Genomic DNA, 19642 nt, shown 5'->3' on the forward strand with positions numbered 1-19642 from the left:
TAGAAGGGAGAATCCCCACTATCCAGACAGTGACTAGGGGCTATAGAATTGCTCCCTTAATCACTTATTTCTCCCTGCAGTGAAGAGAGAGGGGTGTGTGAGCAAGCTTGAGACTGATACTGGCTTGAGAGTTCTCCCTGTAGTGTAAGAGTGACAGAAGCCCACAGTGTACTTTAGATTTTGTTTTGTAAGCTACCAGAATTAACAAAACAGACACTGTTCATAAGAAATACAGCTATTCTTGAGGTTCAGCATATCTCATCAGCCAAAGTTCCACGGCTAATTTGCATATTTTAATAGCACATAATTAACAGTGTTTGCAAATAATTTTCATGAACACTATAGATAAATTGCCTTTATAATGCAATATTATTCTACTGAAGATGTTACCCTTACATTTGAAAAACATGACATGCTATTGAAATGTCTCAATGAATAGGATTAGGTACCAAGGCAGCTAAAATGCTTCCTAGTTTCTGATTCTTTACACTGTCACTTTATTTACAAATGTTGTCACTTTATTTACAAGCCTTCTCAACCATGAGACCTAGTTTTCAGTAAAAACTTTGGTCTGATTCAGACCCTTTTTTGTGTCCACGTGGTTGCCCATGGGAATATCCGGGGTGGGGGGACAGGACTGGATACACAATATAGAACATACCAGCTGTATAACCCAGCAATTACACAAGTGTGTGTGTATGGTGTAGAGGTGGGGGGGGGGGCTGGACTCAGCCACTATGCACGGTTACAGTGGGCCTTTTTTATGGTGCACAACTCACAGCAGCTGCACGTGGAGGTGTTGGTTCGCACTACCACTACTTCTGTGACATCCAGGGTTGTTCAGGCCTGTGATTCTCAGGTTTCTACCAAAGTCCCTTAGTTACATAAAAAGATGATGAGCCCCATTTGTGTTTTGCAAGCTGTCTTTACCTACTCTGACGTAAACGATGGCTGGATCTACACTACTGCTTTTATAACGTCATTGAGGTGCACTGATATGTGTTGGGGCACATTACACATTCGATATACCGCTATTGTGATGTTATTTCCTGCTTTTTATTCCACATTATCCAATATACTGCAACAAATGTCATTGTGTGTCCTAAAAGGTATAACTTTGCAAGAGGGATATAGCGTTACCATGATATGATGCAAGGTGTAGATCTGGCCTGTATCTACAAATTTTATGGTTTCTGTTTATGCATAGTTGAGACATTACTGCAAACTGCTTTCTGCAATTGTGGGAGTTGTCCTGAGCGGCTCCATTCATGTAAGCAATGTAACGTGGGACCTCATGGGTGATTTGGGAAAGGTGTATTTATATCGGGGATAAAGCAGGACTCGCACAAAATTTTTCTCACACTGAAAGGAGAGCCCAAAAAGCAGCCTAATATAACATCTGATGTGAACCATCTATTAGAATTGACAAAAAACTAGGATTCAGTCAGTTTAAATTTAAATAGTTTGAGGTTAAATTAAATAGTTTGAGGTTTAGACTCTTGGCAGCCTTCCCTAGGCATGGCGGAGAATTCCTCCATGGATCTTGGTGAGGCAGAATGCCAGCGCATTTGGCCCCCCAAAATCTGTGGCGAAATGAAGTCCCCCCCCCAACAAAATGGGCCCGGAACGGAGCCTACCTTTGTCAGCTGTTCCGGTGCTCCTTGAATGGCAGCCGCGTCTGCAGATGTCATTCGCGTCTTTCGAATGGCCGTGATAGGCTACGTAAATATTTACGTAGCCTATCACGGCAAAAAAAGGAACGCAAATGGCAGCTACAGTGGCCGCCATTTGCGTTCCCTTTTTCACTGTGATAGGCTACGTAAATATTTACATAGCCTATCATGGCTAAAGCGGGAACACAAATGGTTTCGGGGACGCCATTTGTGTCCCTGCTTTAGCCGTGATAGGCTACGTAAATATTTACGTAGCCTATCACAGGCCGGCATAGGGATGCAAATGGCGTCCCCTACACAGGACGCCATTTGCATCTGCAGCAGCTCGGCAGCGGCTGGAGGGCCCACTGCGGGTTGGCCCGGCCGGTGGCTCTGCGGCCTGGCCGCGGAGCGGAGCCAACCGGGCAGGATTCCGGGGGGGAGGAATGGATCGCCTCCCCCCCGTCGAGGATTCCGGAGGGATGAATGGATCGCCTCCTCCCACCTGCAGAACCCGGCGGAGCCAGGTAAGCAGGGTTTCGTACACCCCTAGCCTTCCTTCTCTGCACGGGTGGAGGACTTATTAAAATGGTCTGCCCCTGGAGGCTAATGGATTCCGATGGATTCCAGAGGGCTCTGGAGGATTTTCCTTCTGGTATGACTGGTGCTCTTGTTTAAGCCCAGGTCGCTCTGTGGAATGCAGAGATGACTTGGGCAGTTGACACAATCACCCCCAAGTGCCCTCTCCCTCTGAGCAGAGCCCAGCCAGCTCCTTGGTATACACCTGAGCTGAGGGCAGTGAAGCAAGAGGGGAGATGGCTAGAATGCAGGTGGAGGAAAACTCATGCTGAGTCTGACCGAACGTAGGTAAGAGCTCATTATCGAGCCTAATCTGTGGTGGTGAGGGTGGCAAAGAGACAATTCTTTTCCACCAGCATTGCATCTTCTCAGGGTCATCCAGCAGAGCTTTTCTGAGTGGTTCGTGGCCTGTTACATTCTGGGCCAGGTAGAGACTGTGGAACCCTCGGTTGCATGCTGTGACGAGTTTGCACAGCACTTTGAAGACAAAGTTGCTCAGATTTGTCATGAATTGGACACCACAATTAATGCAGTTCCATTGGTAGAGGCATTCAGAGCACCGTCTGGTCCAGTTTTATTGGATGAGTTTCAGTTATTGAGGTCTGGGGATGCGGACAAGGTGCTTGGCCAAGTCCAATCAGCCACTTGTGTGCTCGACACTTGCCCTTCATGGCTTATTACATCAAACAAGGAGGGGATGTCCAGCTGGGTCCAGGAGGTTGTAAATTTCTCCTTGAGAGAGAGAGTGGTACTGGCCGCTTTAAAAGAGGCAGTAATCAGACCACTCCTGGAATAGCCTAACCTGGACCCTGAGGATGTTGACAATTATAGGCCAGTGGCTAACATCCCCTTCCTGGGCAAGGTGCTTGAGCGGGTGGTTGCAGGACAGGTCCAGGTACTCTTGAATAAAATGGATTATCAAGATCCATTCGGGCTTCAGGCCTGGTTTTGGAATGGAAACTGCCTTGGTCACCCTGTGGGAAGACCTCTGCCGGGAGAGGCACAGGGGGAGTGCGACCCTGTTGATTCTCCTGGACCTTTCAGCAGCTTTCGATACCATTGATCATGGTATCCTTCTGGATAGGGTGTCTGGGTTGGGAGTTGGAGGCACTGCACTGCAGTGGTTCCACCCCTACTTGGATGGTCGATTCCAGAAGGTGGTGCTGAGGGATTATTGCTCTGTGCCATGGCAATTATGCCATGGGGTTTCACAGGGCTCTGTTTTATCCCCCATGCTGTTTAACATCTATATGAAACCACCGGGGGAGGTTATCTGGAGGTGTGGGCTGAGGTGCCATCAATCTGCGGGTGACATCCAGCTCTACCTCTCTTTTTCATCAAACCCAGGTGAGGCAGTGGCTGTTCTGAATCAGTGCCTGGGCACGGTAATGGACTGGATGAGGGCCAATAAACTGAAACTCACTCCAGACAAGATGGAGGTACTGTTAGTGGGTGGTTTGTCTGCCCAACTAGGTGACATTCAACCTGTTCTGGAGGGCGTTGCACTCCCCCTAAAAGATCATGTTCATAGTTTGGGGGTGCTCTTGGATCCAGAACTGTCACTTGAGGCACCGGTGAACTCAGTGGCACGGAGCACTTTTTATCAGCTTAGGCTGGTATACCAGCTACACCCTTATCTGGACAGAGATAGCCTAGCTACAGTTATCCATGCTCTGATAACTTCTCGTCTGGATTACTGCAATGTGTTATACATTGGGCTGCCTTTGAAAATGGTTCAGAAACTTCAGCTGGTCCAAAATAGGGTAGCAAGATTGTTAACAGGGACTTGCCGACGAGCTCTTATTACATCAGTACTTTTCCAGCTGCACTGGTTGCCAGTCCGTTTCTGGGCCCGATTCAAAGTGCTGGTATTAACATTCAAAACCCTTAACGGTTCATGGCCAGGTTACCTGAAGGATCGCCTCCTCCCATATGTGCCTGCCTGGACCTTAAGATCATCCTCAGCGGCCCTTCTCCGTGAGCCCCTGCCAAAGGAAGTGAGGCGGGTGGCTACTGGAAGGAGGGCTTTTTCTGCTGTGGCACTCCGGCTGTGAAATGAGCTCCCTAATGAGTTTTGCCTGGCACCTACATTGTATTATTTCCAGTGCCAGGTGAAGACCGTTTTATTTTCCCAGGCATTTTAGCTTTCTAAACTTTTAGCTTTGCTGTTTTAAATCTGTATTTTAAATCCCTGCATTGCTGCTAGGCTTTATTCTGGTTATATTTCTATACTGTGGTTTTAATGTTTTATATATTTTATATAATTTTATTGTGTGCTCTTTGGTTTTAATTTTTGTGAACTGCCCGCAGAGCTTCGGCTATTGGGCAGTATAGAAATGAAATAAAGAAATAAAATAAATTCATTGGCACACACATTCTACTTATGGGGAGATTGGGAGCAGGGCTAAAGCTTGTAGACTCCCTCCCTCACTTCTGGTAGAGAAGAATGACTAAACTGGGGAGATTTATTTGAACCAGGATATCTTTGACCCTGAAATTAAAATCTGGATTTTAATGGAAGGATGAGTGGCAGGCAAAGAAGCATGTAAATCTAGTCTGAATCTTTAGGTAGAAAACAATAGGGCCAAAGTATAATCTTGACTTTTATTTTGCCTTGATTCAAATACTTCCCATTAGGTTTTTAAACCACGGCTGGATCTACACTTACTGCCTTTTTTCGCTTCCAATGAGGTTTCACCACCCACCTTTCACACTACGCAATAGCCGCCTCGAATTGGAACTGGAATTTCCCACTTCCGTGCCCCCGCTTTCAATACCCTAATATCCCAGTATTTTCCCTTAATGTGCTCTGATTTTCTGCCTTCGCTACTGTATCCGGTTGTAGTCCCCTCCCCCACCTGTCCATATACGGCGGTGTTTGTATTTCCCTCCTGTCCAATCACAGCTCTCGATGGCCCCATGTCTTCTTCCGGCGACTGATCGCATAGCTTCCTCAGCAGCCCCCGTTTTCTCAGCAACAAGCAAAGGGCTGGATGTGCGCGTGCTTGTCTGATCTCGGAAGCTAAGCAGGGTTGGCCCCGGTCAGTAGTTGGATGGGCGACTGCCTGGTAATTAGCTTCACAACTTCAAATCTTCGAAGATCATGCCTGAATTAGAAAAAAAAAAAAAACATCACGGAGAAGCCCCGATTCTGCGAGGATAACGCCTTAATTTAAAAAAAAAACATCAGGAGAGGGGGATAGGAGGGGGTAAAACTTAGTCTCATTTGAAGGGATACAACAACCCCCTGCTCAATGCAGGAAGCCTGATTCCCAGGTGGTCGCCCATCCAACTACTGACCGGGGCCGACCCTGCTTAGCATCCAAGATCAGACAAGTGCGCGCAGGAAAACAGCACAGCGCTCAAGTGTGAACCAAGCTCACGCATTCGATGAAGCACTGCAACGGGGAAAATAGGTGAGTGTGAATAATCACGTTTTAATGCGAGAGCATTTAACCCGACAGGACACCAAATTCATTGCGATGGTGGGCGCAATGTAAATCAGTTATGGTTTACTAGAAGATGGTTTAAAAACGGTAACTTTTTTAATTTTTAATTTTTAAATTTGTTTATTTTCCCCCCAATCCAAAGTGGCTTCATTGCATTTATAATGTTGTTCTCCTTGATCTCCTTTAAGCATTTTGGTTTGACCTGTAATTTATTACCCTCCATTTAGTAGAAATTAGTTTTGATCTCTTCTTCTCCTTATCCCATATCTGACCTTGGAACAGCCATGGTAGTTGTTATGGCATATTCTGCCTGATACTCTGTAACCTGAAGAAAGTCACTGACTGAAAGACAAACCATTTTGAACAGATTAATAGCTGTGCAGTATCCATTTTTTTAATTTTTTAATGTTATAAGATGAAGCAGTGAGATAAAGCAAAGTTTCATTCAGGGAGCTTCTTAGCACACTTGCTGCAGAGACTTTTACAATCATTTTTAATTGCAATTATGCTCATACCCTACTTGTGTAATTTTAAGTAACTATTCCTGACATATCTCTTCAATTTCCCATCTGAGACCTTTCAAATTAGAGGTCAGTCAATATTTGGCAAGAAACAATCTGACTTGCCTTGTACAAGAATATTATTTGTTTCCATAATCAAGCAGGTTTTCCTGCAGTAGCCATAAACCACTTGTTAGATAGAAAGGCATGGGCAGAAGATCTTGGAACCTAGATTTATGTTCCCTTGAACCTTGTGAACAATTCTAGTTAAATACATACTATGGAACTACTCAACATCCAAGCTATGATTGATTCATATAAATTGACTTCCTCCTATTGATTCCAGTGGTATGAAGCTGGGTAAAAAGAGAAAAAGTCCCATGTTTTCCATTGTTTGAATATTGCAATAATTATATTAAAAATATGTACATTTAGGACTTCTCGGCACATGACATTTTCCAACATGGCTGTGTGTATGTGGAGGGGGGCACAGGGTACACCATCATTTGTGAAAACAACAGAGTCTTGTGGCCTGTAACTAACTCTAACATATGGGCTGCATTAACAGAAGCATAGCTTCCAAATCCCAGGAACTACTGGTTCCCCTCTACTCAGCACTCGTTAGGCCTCATCTGGAGTACTGTGTCCAGTTCTGGGCACCGCACTTGAAGAAGGATGCAGACAAGCTGGAGAGGGTTCAGAAGGGGGCAACAAAGATGATCAGGTGACTGGAAACAAAGCCCCATGAAGAGAGACTGAAAGAACTGGGCATTTTTAGCCATGAGAAGAGAAGACCGAGGGGAGATATGATAGCGCTCTTCAAGTACCTGAAAGGCTGTTACAGAGAGGAAGGCCAGGATCTCTTCTCGATCACCTCAGAGTGCAGGACATGGAATAATGGGCTCAAGTTACAGGAAGCCAGATTCCAGCTGAACTTCAGGAGAAACTTCCTGACTGTTAGAGCAATACGACAGTGGAACCGATTACCTAGGGAGGTGGTGGGCTTTCCCACACTGGAGGCATTCAAGATGAGGCTGGAGAGCCATCTGTTGGGGATGCTCTGAATTGGATTCCTGCAATGAGCAGGGAGTTGGACTCAATGGTCTTGTAGGCCCCTTCCAACCCTACTATTATATGATTCTATGATCTCTAAGGTGCCACAAGACTCTTTGTTCTTTTTGCTACAACACAGTAACACGGCTACCCCTCTGGACATCATTTATGAAGTGGGCCATGAGAATGTATTTTTCTGAAAATACACAATTTTAGTGAGAGTTGGTATGTTTCAGCAGCCAAGAAACTGACTTTATGCAAACTTCTGTCTCTCAGCAACCTTAGACCTACATCTGCAGTATGGAGATAATAATATATTACAGGATTGTTGTGTTGTAAGAATTATAAGATAATGTATGTGATGTGCTCAAACATGCTATATAAATGATAAGGATGTCTTACTATTAAGTGCCAGAAAGCCAACGAGCACCTTCCTGACCTATGTATGCATGGTAAAATGAAGTTCATGCTACATCTTTCAAGTGATAATGAGCATTCTTGGTCAGCGAGGGAGTGGAGGAGGGATGAAAAGGTTAACTCCCACTTCCATAGAAGGCTGGACCAATCACATCAGAGTTGTGTCCCACAGGAAAGGGAGTCTCTCTCTCTCTCTCTCTCTCTCTCTTCCCCCCCCCCCATCTTGGTTCTGCCTCCTAAAGAACAGCAGGATTAATAGTTCGCTACCAGATTTCTGGAGAGTATAGGCCTTTCCCGCCTCTTTTTATATTACTTTCCATCGGTTCTTAGACAGAAGTGTTAGGTTTTTCTTGTGTTCTGGGTTTGGCTCCCATTGCGGGGGTGAGTGAGAGACTCTTTCAACCCCCCTGCTTCTTCTCCTCTCCTCTCCTCTCCTCTCCGTCTGTCTGTCTGTCTGTCATGCTTCAGGCCATTACCTCAGGGGAAAAAATCCGCAGAGAGAGAAGTGCTATTGTTTCAGGATTATCATTGCCCATGGAAGGCCACCCCTGATGCGTTGGTTGTGGGCTTAGGAAACGCTTCATGATCACGGTCCTACTGAGTCTCTCAGCATTTCACCTTATCAATGGAGAGGCCATCCCCTACTATTACTAGTTCTACTAGTGTGCACTGGGCTCTGTCCAGACAGGACTGCCTCTGCTGCCACTTCAGACACCTCATCTCTAAGGAGTTGGTGACAACCGCCCTCGTATCCCTCCTTTGGACTTGGCAAGTAAAGTTCACTACAGGCGGGGAGGAAAAATGTCCCTCAGTGAGGAGGAAGCGAGAGATCTCCTGCACAAGGAAATCTCTCTATATTGGTGACAGCAACCATGTCAGGGGTTCAGCAAGGCCAGATAGACGGCACTGTACCGTCGTCCTTAGGCCCATCCGGGGGGGGGGGGGGGGACACGGCTGTTTCAGACTTACCAGCAACAGGTGAGCTAGACTAGAATCATTTATTTATTTATTTATTTATTAAATTTATTAATCGCCCATCTGACTGGTCACCCAGATCAAGCAGATATCCTGCACTTAAACAAGCTGTTGATCTGCGAAGCAGCCATGGTGCTAGCCTAACATTTTGCAAAGGAGTCAGGCGACTGGAAACAAAAGCAGGACAGATGCTACACTACTTCTTCATCATACAGCATCTCTTCCTCCCCCTCCCCTGCTATCTTTACTACAGCCCCTAGCTGTAAAAAGGGAGGGAAGGCTGTAAAAAAGAGACAGCACTGCCATAGGTGGTCATTGCAGTGCTCTTCAGTGCATAAGACAGTGCCTCCCCTCTGCCTCCACCCCCAGCTGTCTACAACTAGTTCACTACCAGAGCAGCACAGGGATGATGGGGTGTTAGACAGACAACAACTAGTAAGCTTGGCTAGATCTACACTACTGCTTTATAGTGGTATTGAAGTGTACTGATAACTGTTGGGGCACTTTACACATTTGATATACCACTATCGTACTGTTATTTCCTGCTTTTTATTCCACATTATCCAAAATACTGCAACAAATGCCATTGTGTGTCCTATGAGGTATAAATGCACAAGAGGGGTATATAACATTACCATGAAATGATACAAGGTGTAGATATGGCCCTTGTCTCCTTCTGGCAGGGGAGATTCTTTGGAGTCCATCTCTGATACTGAGCAAGGGTATCTGAAGGGGACACCCCTGACTTTGTTCCTTCACAGTTCAGACTGTTCAGCTCAGAGTTTTTTCTGGTTATTCTGGCCAAATCCATTAAAACTGTAAAAGTAAAGGTTCTGCTCCCAGCTTCAGCTGAAACAGAGAGAGTTGATGAGGAGCTGCTGGGAGTTGCTGAGGTTTTTCCAAGGGATGCACCTTCAGCCCCAGTTGTGCTCTTTCCTCTTTCATTTAATAACATTATACAAGGAGTGTGGAAAGATCCAGGGTGGGACTCAGAGAAGACAGGACATAGATGTCAGGGTTGTATCTGAGCCCATAGAGTCCCAAGGAAGCTCTGATTCTGAGGAGATAGAATTCGTGGGAGAGGAACTCGCTCAGACTTTAGAGGCGCAGCTGGAAGGGGGGACCCCCCCCCGCTCACATTCCTGGGAGCTATAGTGACCCAGGCATGGAAAAGGAGGGACAACTTGAGCTTTTAGATGCGAGGTGCAGGCACAAGCGAGAGATTGCAGGAGCCGAACTTAGATGCTCAGCTCGATTGGCTCGACGTCAACAGCTGCGCCCCGAGGCCCCACAGGAGAGGGGGAGATCTTCCCCTCCCCGCTTAAGTTCAGAGAGTTGCTGTGTTTTTCCCAAACGGAGACCAACTGACATCCTAACCCTTAGAAACCCCTAGGTTGGCTGTTCCTTTGTAGTTCCTCTAAGTTGCAGGCAATTAGCATCTGTATGGTTCATTAGGTTGAATGGAATTAAAGCCTTGGAAAGCAGCCCTTTTGTCCAAGTGTTGATTCTGGCTATTGGAGGATTCAGTAGGCAACAGGGGCACCCTGACAGCAATTTCCATAAAAAAGACTACAGCCTTCCTGCTCAGACTATGAAGTCTCTACAGGTACCGACAGTGGCTGATCCTGTAGTGGCATTAACCTCTAAGGCTATTGTGACCAGGGAGGGCAGGAAATCCCTGGCTAATTCAGGTGTGTCATGTCTAGCTTTGGAGACTCCTTATCAGATGAGGAACAGACTGTACCAGAAAAGGAACCAGCAGAGGACATCCAGGAGGCACTGTGCCAGACTGATGGGTAACAGTCAGGCCCATCTCTCACTACACCAGAGAGCTCGGAGTCTGAGCAGGAGCAGGGTCCTCCCATAACTCTCCAGGAAAGACACTGACTGAAGAGGCATGCTTAGCTGCCTCCACTCAGGTTTAGTTCCCGGCTGCAGTCAAGCTCTTCTTGGGAGGAGAGCATCTGAAGGACCTTTGATTGATGGCAGCTGTGGGCTGGGTGGAATCAGGAATGTACAGCCTTGAAAAGCCTTGCAGAGATATGACATCTTTGCTAGAAACAATTCATCTGTTCCTGGCTCTGTTTCTATGTTGGCTTGTTCTCCTTGCATCCTTGCTTCTCCAGAATTCCTGATTTACAACCTGAACCATCTACAACCTCACTTAATTGCCTGCTCCCTGTTATTCTACAGATGCTTATCTCCTTCTGGATCTTGGACCCTGGCATGCTTTCTTACTACTCTTCTGTTATGTCCTACACTTTTGATCTCCAGTCTCAGTGGTAATTTGACCCAGCCTGTGTTTACTTCCTGAGCTTCTGTCAGCAAGCAGCATGAGGCTGACTGGGGCAGCTTCAAAACAGCTTCACTGTTGGAGGGGCATTTCCAAAGCAGGACAAGGTGATTGCAACATGGACACAGCATTGAAGCATTCCATGACACTACAGCACTGGCTCTCTGCCCACCACTGCAAACTCTATAATTTCAACAGAATCAGTTATGTGTGCATGGTCCTTAATTCCTGAGGTGCCATCCCAATCAAAGCACCTTAGAAAGGTGCTCAATAAACTGACCATGGCAGCTGACCTCTTGGCAGATTCCTCAGTAGTTGGCCTCCAGAGCCAGGGCTGCAGGGGTGGTGGCACGCCGGACCCTCTGGCTATGCCAATGGCAAATAGACCTATAGTCTAAGGTTAACCTTTCCATTATATATTTTAAAGGAGGAAAACTTTTTGGAGAGTCTCTAGATCCTGGATTGATGGAGACCTAGGAAAAGAAGAAAGCCTTACATCTGTGACAAAGGAGGACGAGGCCAAGAAAGGGAAAAACCTCCACAGTCCTTTCATAATTACCCTTTCAGCACACCATATCAGTACCAGCAACAGTACAAGGCGCCCCTGGTTAGGCCATCAGTTTAACAAGCCCACACCACAATGGGGAAGCTGTAGAGGAAAAGCAACACCACAAACAATCTACTGTGTCATGCCAGACACGTTCAGGCACATACATCTCTTCCTGCAAGCCTGGCTGCTTTCCACTATGGACAAGTGGGTTCTTCAGACTATTGAGCTGGAATTCAGACCTCAGCCCAGACAGTGGTTCCTAATTTCTCCATGCTTACACAGCCCAGTAAAACATTGAAGGGTCATCACTGCGATGCAACATCTCATCAACATTGGTGCCATAAAACCTGTGCCTTCTTCCAAAAGATACTCAGGCATTTTCTCAACGTTTTTCATTGTGCTGAAGAAAAACAAGGATTGGAGAGCAATTTTAGACCTGACATTCTTCAACCAATTTTTGGCAGTGAAAAAAAAAAATCAAAATGGAAATGCTCAGGACCATTGCAAAAGCAGTGCAACCTAGAGACTTCTTAATGTCCATTGACCTGACAGATACATACTTGCATGTACCAATCACACCAGCCCACAGGTGCTAGCTACATTTCCAGTATGACACAAAGCAATATTAGTACAAAGGGCTCTTCCCTTTGGTTTTTCCTCTGCTCCATGGGTGCAAAGTCATGGTGGCCCTTGTGGCACACCTTAGGATCCAGGGTATTCATGTTTACCCTTATTTAGACAACATACTCATCACATTGCCAACTCACCAGAGGGTGGAGGAAGATCTAAGAAAAACCTTGATTTGTTTCTCAAACCATAGTTTTGTAGTGCTTTGTCCAAGAGCCATGTATTGCCAATACAATGTCTACAACACTTAGGGGTGATATTGGACACCCAGCAGAAGAAAAATGTCATATTGCGGGAACGGATGAGAAACATTTTGAACACTGTGGTCTCTATGAGAGTGTTGAGCAGCTGAATCCTCATGAGCCTTGTACGCCTCCAGGGCTTGATGATTGCAATCATTGATTCAGTGTCTTGAGCAAGGTTCCACTCCAGGAGCCTACAATGGTTTCTTCTCAGATTTCAGTACCAAATTATACCAAGAAAGAATATGAGGCTCACCCTAATACCAGAAGTCACCAGCTCCCTCTCTTGGTGGTCATACTGGAAGAACTTGTCCTGGGGAAACCATCTATAGGAGCTACCCCAGATTCAAATGACAACAGATGCCAGACTGATGGGGAGCTCACTACTTCAGACAGTTTGCACAGGGCTCCTGGTCGCAACAAGAGAAAGCCCATCCCATCAATTGACTGGAGTTGAGGGCCATCCAGTTTGCTCTTCTAGCTTTTTCAGAATTAGTGAGTCAGAAACACATCCTGATATGCACAGAGAATGTACCTGCAAAAGCCCACATGATGCACCAGGGTGGGAAGAATACAGCAACTTGCAGAAGGAGGCCATACTACTTCTCTCTTGGGAAGAAAAGAATTTGGCCTTGATCACAGCACAGTACATACAGGGGGGTGTTCAACATACAAGTGGATTGGCTGAGCAGAGAGAAAGAGGACCAGGGTGAGTTAACAGAGGCAGCATGCCTATGTACACCAGTTGCTGGGGAAATTGGGTAAGAGGGTGCTGTTGCATTCCTGTTCTGCTTGTGATTTCCTGATCAACAGCTGGTTGACTACTGTGTGAACAGTATGCTGGACTAGATGGACCCTTAGTCTGATTCAGTATGGCTCTTCTTATTTCAGCTCCTAACCCAATTCTGGGGTTTCCCAATCATAGATCTATTCATCACAAAGGAAAATGCAAAGGTAAAACAATTTCTCTCCTGCTATCAGGATCATCACACTGTTGCAATGGACACAGTCTATTCAGACTGGCCAATTGGTCTCCTATATGTGTTCCCACCATTTACCTTGATCACAAGAACATGACACAAGATCAGGCTTCTGGGAGAAGAGATGTTAATGTTCATTCCACACTGGCCCAGGAGGTCTTGGTTCTCAGATCTGGTGAGCCTCAGTGTATGGAAACTGTCAGCATGACCAGATCTAATATCCTGGGGGCCAATCCTCCACCTGGATGTTGAGTGGCTCCAACTCTATGAATGGAAATTGAGAGAGATCAACTTCTAAAGGAAGGCCTATCACACAAGGTAGTGGATACAGTCCTTGCATTGTGAAGGTTGTCAACATCTAAGATATATGAGCTGACCTGGAAGGTGTTCTGTTGGTGGTGCAAATGACACAAGCTGACTCTGAAGAGAGCCTTGGTTGCAGAGGTCCTCAGTTTTCTTCAGGAGGGTTTGGAGAATGGCCTGACACCAGCCACACTCAGGAGACAAGCAACAGCATTGGGCATGCTACTTTGCCTAAGAAGCTGACAATCAATCTTCTCTCTCCCACAGGTCAAACGCTTCCTCTGGAGAGCAACCCCCATTTCCCCACCAGTGGTTTATCATTTCCCCACGTTGAACCTGAGAACAGTCCTCAAGGCACTGATTAGCACTTCTTTTGAATGGCTCCATAAGATCCTTCTGCACATTCTCACCTGGAAAATAACTCTCTTAGTAGCATTAACTTCAGAATTAGGGAATTAGGCATGTTGTTGTGCTCAACGACCTTTGTTCTTTCCTACAGGGTAGCCTTGAGACCTGAGTTTATACCAAACATGGAGTTCATTTTGTTGTTTAGTCGTTAAGCCATGTCCGACTCTTCGTGACCCCATGGACCATAGCACGCCAGGCCTTCCTGTCCTCCGCTCTCTCCCGGAGTGTGCTCAAGTTCATATTCATTGCATCGGTGATGCTATCTAGCCATCTCATCCTCTGCTGTCCCCTTCTCCTTTTGCCTTCAATCTTTCCCAGCATCAGGGTCTTTTCCAGTGAGTTTTCTCTTCGCATTAGGTGGCCAAAATATTTGAGCTTCAGCTTCAGTATCTGTCCTTCCAAGGTTAACTACATATTACATCATAGTCAAGAAATCATCCTCCCCAACTTCTACCAAAACTCTTCTCATCTGAAGGAGAAGATCTGCCACAAGCTAGACATGCACAAGGCTCTGAGAATTTACCTGAAGTGCACCATGGAGTGACAAGGTATTGAGGCACTTTTAGTCTCTTACAAGCCAGGAGCCCAAGGGAAGAAAGTCACATGTTCTATCTTTAGCAGATGGGCAAGAGAATGCATAGCACTGGCACACACTTTACAGTGTCAGGAATGTCCACTAGGTATTACAGCACACTTGGTCAGAAGTGCAGCATGCACAGCTGCACTACAAAGCACTGCACCACTGGTAGACATTTGTAAAGCTTGGTGTTAGCCTTCCGCATTCATTTGCCACTATAAAATTGACGACTTTGCTTCCGCCAAGGCATCCTTCAGACACTGAACCCTACAACAGGTCTTATTATTGTGACCTACCCTCTTTGGGATATGTTTTTTGTATATCCCATTCCTCCCTGCTCCACTCCCTTGCTGACCAAGAACAGAAAGTTGGACTTACTGTGGTGTTCTGATCAGTGAGGTGTGGAGTAGGGATTCCCTCCCTGTGTCACACATATAAAAAAGGGGGGAAGTTTTTCTTGTTACAGGGTGGATGGGTTTGCACTACTTTAGTGTTTGTGTGGAACTCCCCTAGTTTGTTAGGGATTCCACTCGATTCTTTCTATGTTATTCTATCTACGCTACTATGGTTAGTTTAGCTCTAGCAGTTATTTTAAAGTGTTATATTTTCACGCTTTTCTAGTAGCTGCAGCAAGTCCTGCAACTGAGAGGGGGTTGTTCCCCTTCCTGTGGGACACAAATTTGATGTGATTGCCCCTGCCTTCTACTGAGGTGGGAGTTAGCCCTTTCCTCCTGGCTATACACCTCACTAACCAGCACACCACTTCATGGTAAGTCCAGCTTTCCATTCCCCCCACTACACTGAGATTATCTCTATGCTGGAAAACTTCATGTGTGAAGTGGTAGCTTGTAGCTAAAGTGTTCATGAAGCTTGTCATTGGGCACCTGTTTTATATTTTAATGATTTACTACTGGCACAATGAACAAAGCACGCTAGGGAACCAATAAATTAACTTCATTCAGAAAGTGTATCTTACAACTGAAATATTCAGACACACAGTGAGGTGTTTTAACATCAGTGATAGTCCCAGGGCATAGACTGAAGGCATGTGAGGCAGCCACCTTGCTGAAGCTAAACAGATTTGGGTCTGGTCAGTGCTTGGAGGGGAGACCACCTGGGAAGCACATGTAGCCACCTTGAGTTCCATGATGGACGAAAGGTGGGACATAAATGTAATAAATAAAAATAAATAAATAGATAAAATGTCTGGGGGATGTTCTCTCTTGTAAAAAAAAAATGCTACAATGCTTCATAGGTGAAGCAAAGTTTATATAGCCAGTTTTTGTGCTGTCTGGCCTGCATTAATACGGGAAGTGTGGAGTAGCATAAGCTTGATGTGGTGACTCTGAGAATGATTACGCTGTCTCTCCATACATGTGCATGACCATTGGTGGGTTCCATCAAATATCCCACTTCTAGTCATTGGTAAAATAATATGGGCTGGACTCTATGAGCCAAGAGAATTATTTTATTGCATGATAGTATGTTGACTATAGTTAGATGTGTTGGACTAAGTTCATACCTAGTACAAATCCACCCCATTTTATTCCATATCACTGCTGTCTGAAGGTCAGTTCTTCAGTTCTCCAGTGGTTTGTTCAGACATTCTAAGACATTCAAGTTCATTTTTAATCTTTCCTTGGGAATTGGCTGGAGCAGTCTTGTTCCAGTTTAAAATGGATTGTAATCTGAATACTCTAGGAGGTGTTAAGCAAAATTAGTCTTGTGGTCTTTGGTAAGTCTTCAGGGAACATGAGTCTGTGTCTAGCAAATTGAATGCAAGGGTACAAATGTCTCAAAATATGTTGGTTTCTGAGATGAAGGTAAGGACTGATTAAGCATATGCATATCATTTTCTTGTCCACCAGATGCGTTTAAAACTATTTATTTAATAAGAACTATTTATTATTAAAACTGTTTATACCAATCTTCAATTACGTGAATACTCATAAGATGTTTCATAGTTTTTGAGAGCAACATGATATCTAATTGTTGTGCATTTATATAGTGTAGTATGCAGAAATGAATGTGCAACTTAGCCAGACTAGGAAAGGAGCACTACAAAATCTTGTTGTGTGCAATAAGACCCTATCTAATAAAGGGGCATTTTTGCAATGACATATATAGACACAATTATATTTCTGTTGCACATTACAAATCATAAAGCCATTAGAGGAGAGTCCTATTCAAGGGGAAACTGTCACATCTAAGTAATCTACAATCTTATGAAATATCTGGGTTACTAATCACATAAATGGGAAAGGATTCTTACAAGAGCCTAGCCCTTTTTATTTGTGTAGTCTGAATGATTTAGTCCTGCACCAAAGTAATTTTCACCCTGAGGAGATGTCTTGAGTTCTTTTTGTCTCCTCTAAGAAAGTAGGTCTGTTCTCTGCCTGACTGCTCTGCCTTGGGAGAAGGCTATGAGAACAATAGCTGTCGGTCACTAAGAAGGCTGAGTGTACATGATCAGCAAGTAGTTACTCTGGAATTTTGCCATGGCACCATTGTTATCAGTACAACGTGAAAATAAAAAGCAGATGCTCTGAGCATATGTTTAGCAAATTCCAAGTGAACCTAATGTGACCTTTTTATAGGTTACTTACAGTTCCTTCATTGAAAAATTCATCTTAATATTTTCTCTTGAGTAAGCAACTAGGAGATTTTGGAGGAAATGTAATCATAAGGTTTTGAATACAGACATTTCACAAAATGATGAATTTGATCCAAGCCACCATGGGTACAGAACCCATGTACAGAGGACCTGCCATAGGGTAAAATGGAGCCTTGTTCCTTGAACCCGGTGTGTATGGGTGAGCATGTGTACAGGCGCTGCACCAGGCCATTACAGGAAATGGGACACCTGTGCATGCCTCCCATAGCTGCATCTAGCCCACCCCCCATGTTTGGTCAAAGCACGTGATTGTCCTTTGGATGAACAGAGGGACTATGGGTCAGGGATACGGGAGGCATGCACATGGCCTGGTGCTCTCCATTCTCGCTCACAAAGAGGAAAGTTGAGGAAACACAGGGCTGTGTTATGCCTTGAGGCAATATGAATACATTGAAATAGATATATTCAAATCTATGCTTTATTGTTGTTTTAACATGGTTGTTATCCACCCTAGGATTTGTATGAAGTATGAGATATAAATAGAATGAGAGAGAGAGAGAGAGAAAGTCCAACAATATTAGCAAGATAACTCTAGGAAGAGTTATCAGCATGGCAATACAAGGAATTAGATTTCAACTTGCACATCATTTTTTTTTTTGTTTTCGTGTGTGTATTTCCTTGGTGGAAATTTTACATTTGCTTTAAAATGGTAAGGTTTACTGGGTTAACATTTCCTTCCATAAAGCATGAACTATGCTTTTCTGTGTGTCTGTCTCTCTCTCCTCCCTTGAACAACTATACCTGAAGAAAACTTCTGTGCAACTCTACAAGACTCTTTGTGGGGGGTTTTCTGCAACAGATTAACAATCTGGAAATCAAAAGCTCATGTTTCCAACATTTTGAATATTAAACTGTTCAGTAAAAGATATTGCCTCACTTGTTTCGTTTTTTCTGAAAGAAAAAGGGAGCAATTCACTTAGCATTGTCTTTCTCATATCACTGAATTATAGCATTTCATTTCTGGAGAATATGTGGTTAAGGAAGTCCATGTAACACTTGCTTTCTGCTTTCTGCTCAGCATGTGATAGTTACCACTGGGGTCCCCACTGCACTAGTCGCTGCCAGTGCAAAAATGGAGCCTTGTGTAACCCCATCACTGGAGCCTGTCATTGTGCTGCTGGATTCAAGGGATGGCGCTGTGAGGAGCACTGTGACCAAGGGACATATGGAAATGATTGTCACCAGAAATGCCAGTGTCAGAATGGAGCCACTTGTGATCATGTGACTGGAGAATGCAGATGCCCTCCTGGATACACTGGAGCATTGTATGCAACAGTTGTGTTTGTTATGTGTGGAGTAACAGCAGATTTCCCTTTTTGAAAGCTTACCCTTCCTGGGAAAATGCTCCCATATTTGTCCTATGATTTTAGATGGCTCTTAATCAAATGCAGATTAAACACCCTGCAGTTAATGGAAGTTAAGGAATGTTACAGTGGCCAATTAAGGGCGAATAGATATTGCCCAACTGGATGCCAGAAGGCAGAATATTTGGTTCACTTTCTTTTGGAATGTCCATTGTATCTAGAATTGAGACTCAGTTCTTTGATTCCCTTACTGTTGGTATCAGAGATAACTCCTGCTTAAACAAAATCTTATTTTTAATGGTGGGGACAGATTATTTTGTGACATGCCGTACTGCTAAATTTGTTAACTTGGCTCTAGAGAAGAGGAAATCTTTTATTTCAACAGAGACAATATAGGCCATTGAGGTGCTTTAGCTGTCTTAAAAACTTTTTAAATGTTCAGTCAGTTTTTGACAGCCTCTTAAATTCTTACTTACTTTCCTATTATTATATTTAGACTGGTTTTTTTTTCTTGTATGCTGATACTATGTATCTCTCTTGCTCTGTGTTTCTTGTCTGATGTATTTGCAAAAGACTGGTTGGCTACTGAGCAATAAACTGTTTATCTAAGGGCGCAATCCTATGCATGTTTAAACAGAAAAAAAGTCCTATAATTTCCGGCATTCTGGCTTGGAATTCCCACGCTGACTGGGGCATGCTGGGAGTTGTGGGACTTTTTTCTGTCTAAACATGCTGTTGTGGATTCCAAGCCCTCCCGCCAAGAAGTGAGGCAACCAAGACTTGTTGTGCAATCCACAAACTCTTTTATTCAGTTAAAAGTACTTCTTCACACCTAAAGCAACTACTTAGCCTGGGAGCTGTCTTCAGGGCTTAATTAGCTAAATGGCGTTTTGGTTAGGAAAGGTACTGAAAACAAAGCAGTTGCCTTGTCAACTAAGGACGGGTTTCCTGTCATGATTGGCTGGCGTTTTCTGAGGTCCTGCCTTCAAGGAGGATCCTCCTGACCCACGTTCTGATGGGCAGCCAGTCTGGCGTGATGCCTCCCACCCCCTCCTCTCA

General features: G+C 44.6%; 1 protein-coding gene across 1 annotated transcript in view; it reads left to right on the forward strand.

The window, feature by feature from the left end:
* MEGF10 (multiple EGF like domains 10) overlaps positions 1 to 19642 on the forward strand; it is a 186183-nt gene that overhangs the window by 86819 nt on the left and 79722 nt on the right. The window contains exon 6 of the mRNA XM_084833987.1: positions 18298 to 18544. Coding sequence (XP_084690113.1) covers positions 18298 to 18544 — 247 coding nt within the window. The remainder of the gene's footprint in view (positions 1 to 18297; positions 18545 to 19642) is intronic.

This window comes from Heloderma suspectum, chromosome 2 (assembly GCF_057233095.1).
Source record: "Heloderma suspectum isolate Gila_16-S chromosome 2, 16-S_ref, whole genome shotgun sequence".
Classification (NCBI taxonomy): domain Eukaryota; kingdom Metazoa; phylum Chordata; class Lepidosauria; order Squamata; family Helodermatidae; genus Heloderma; species Heloderma suspectum.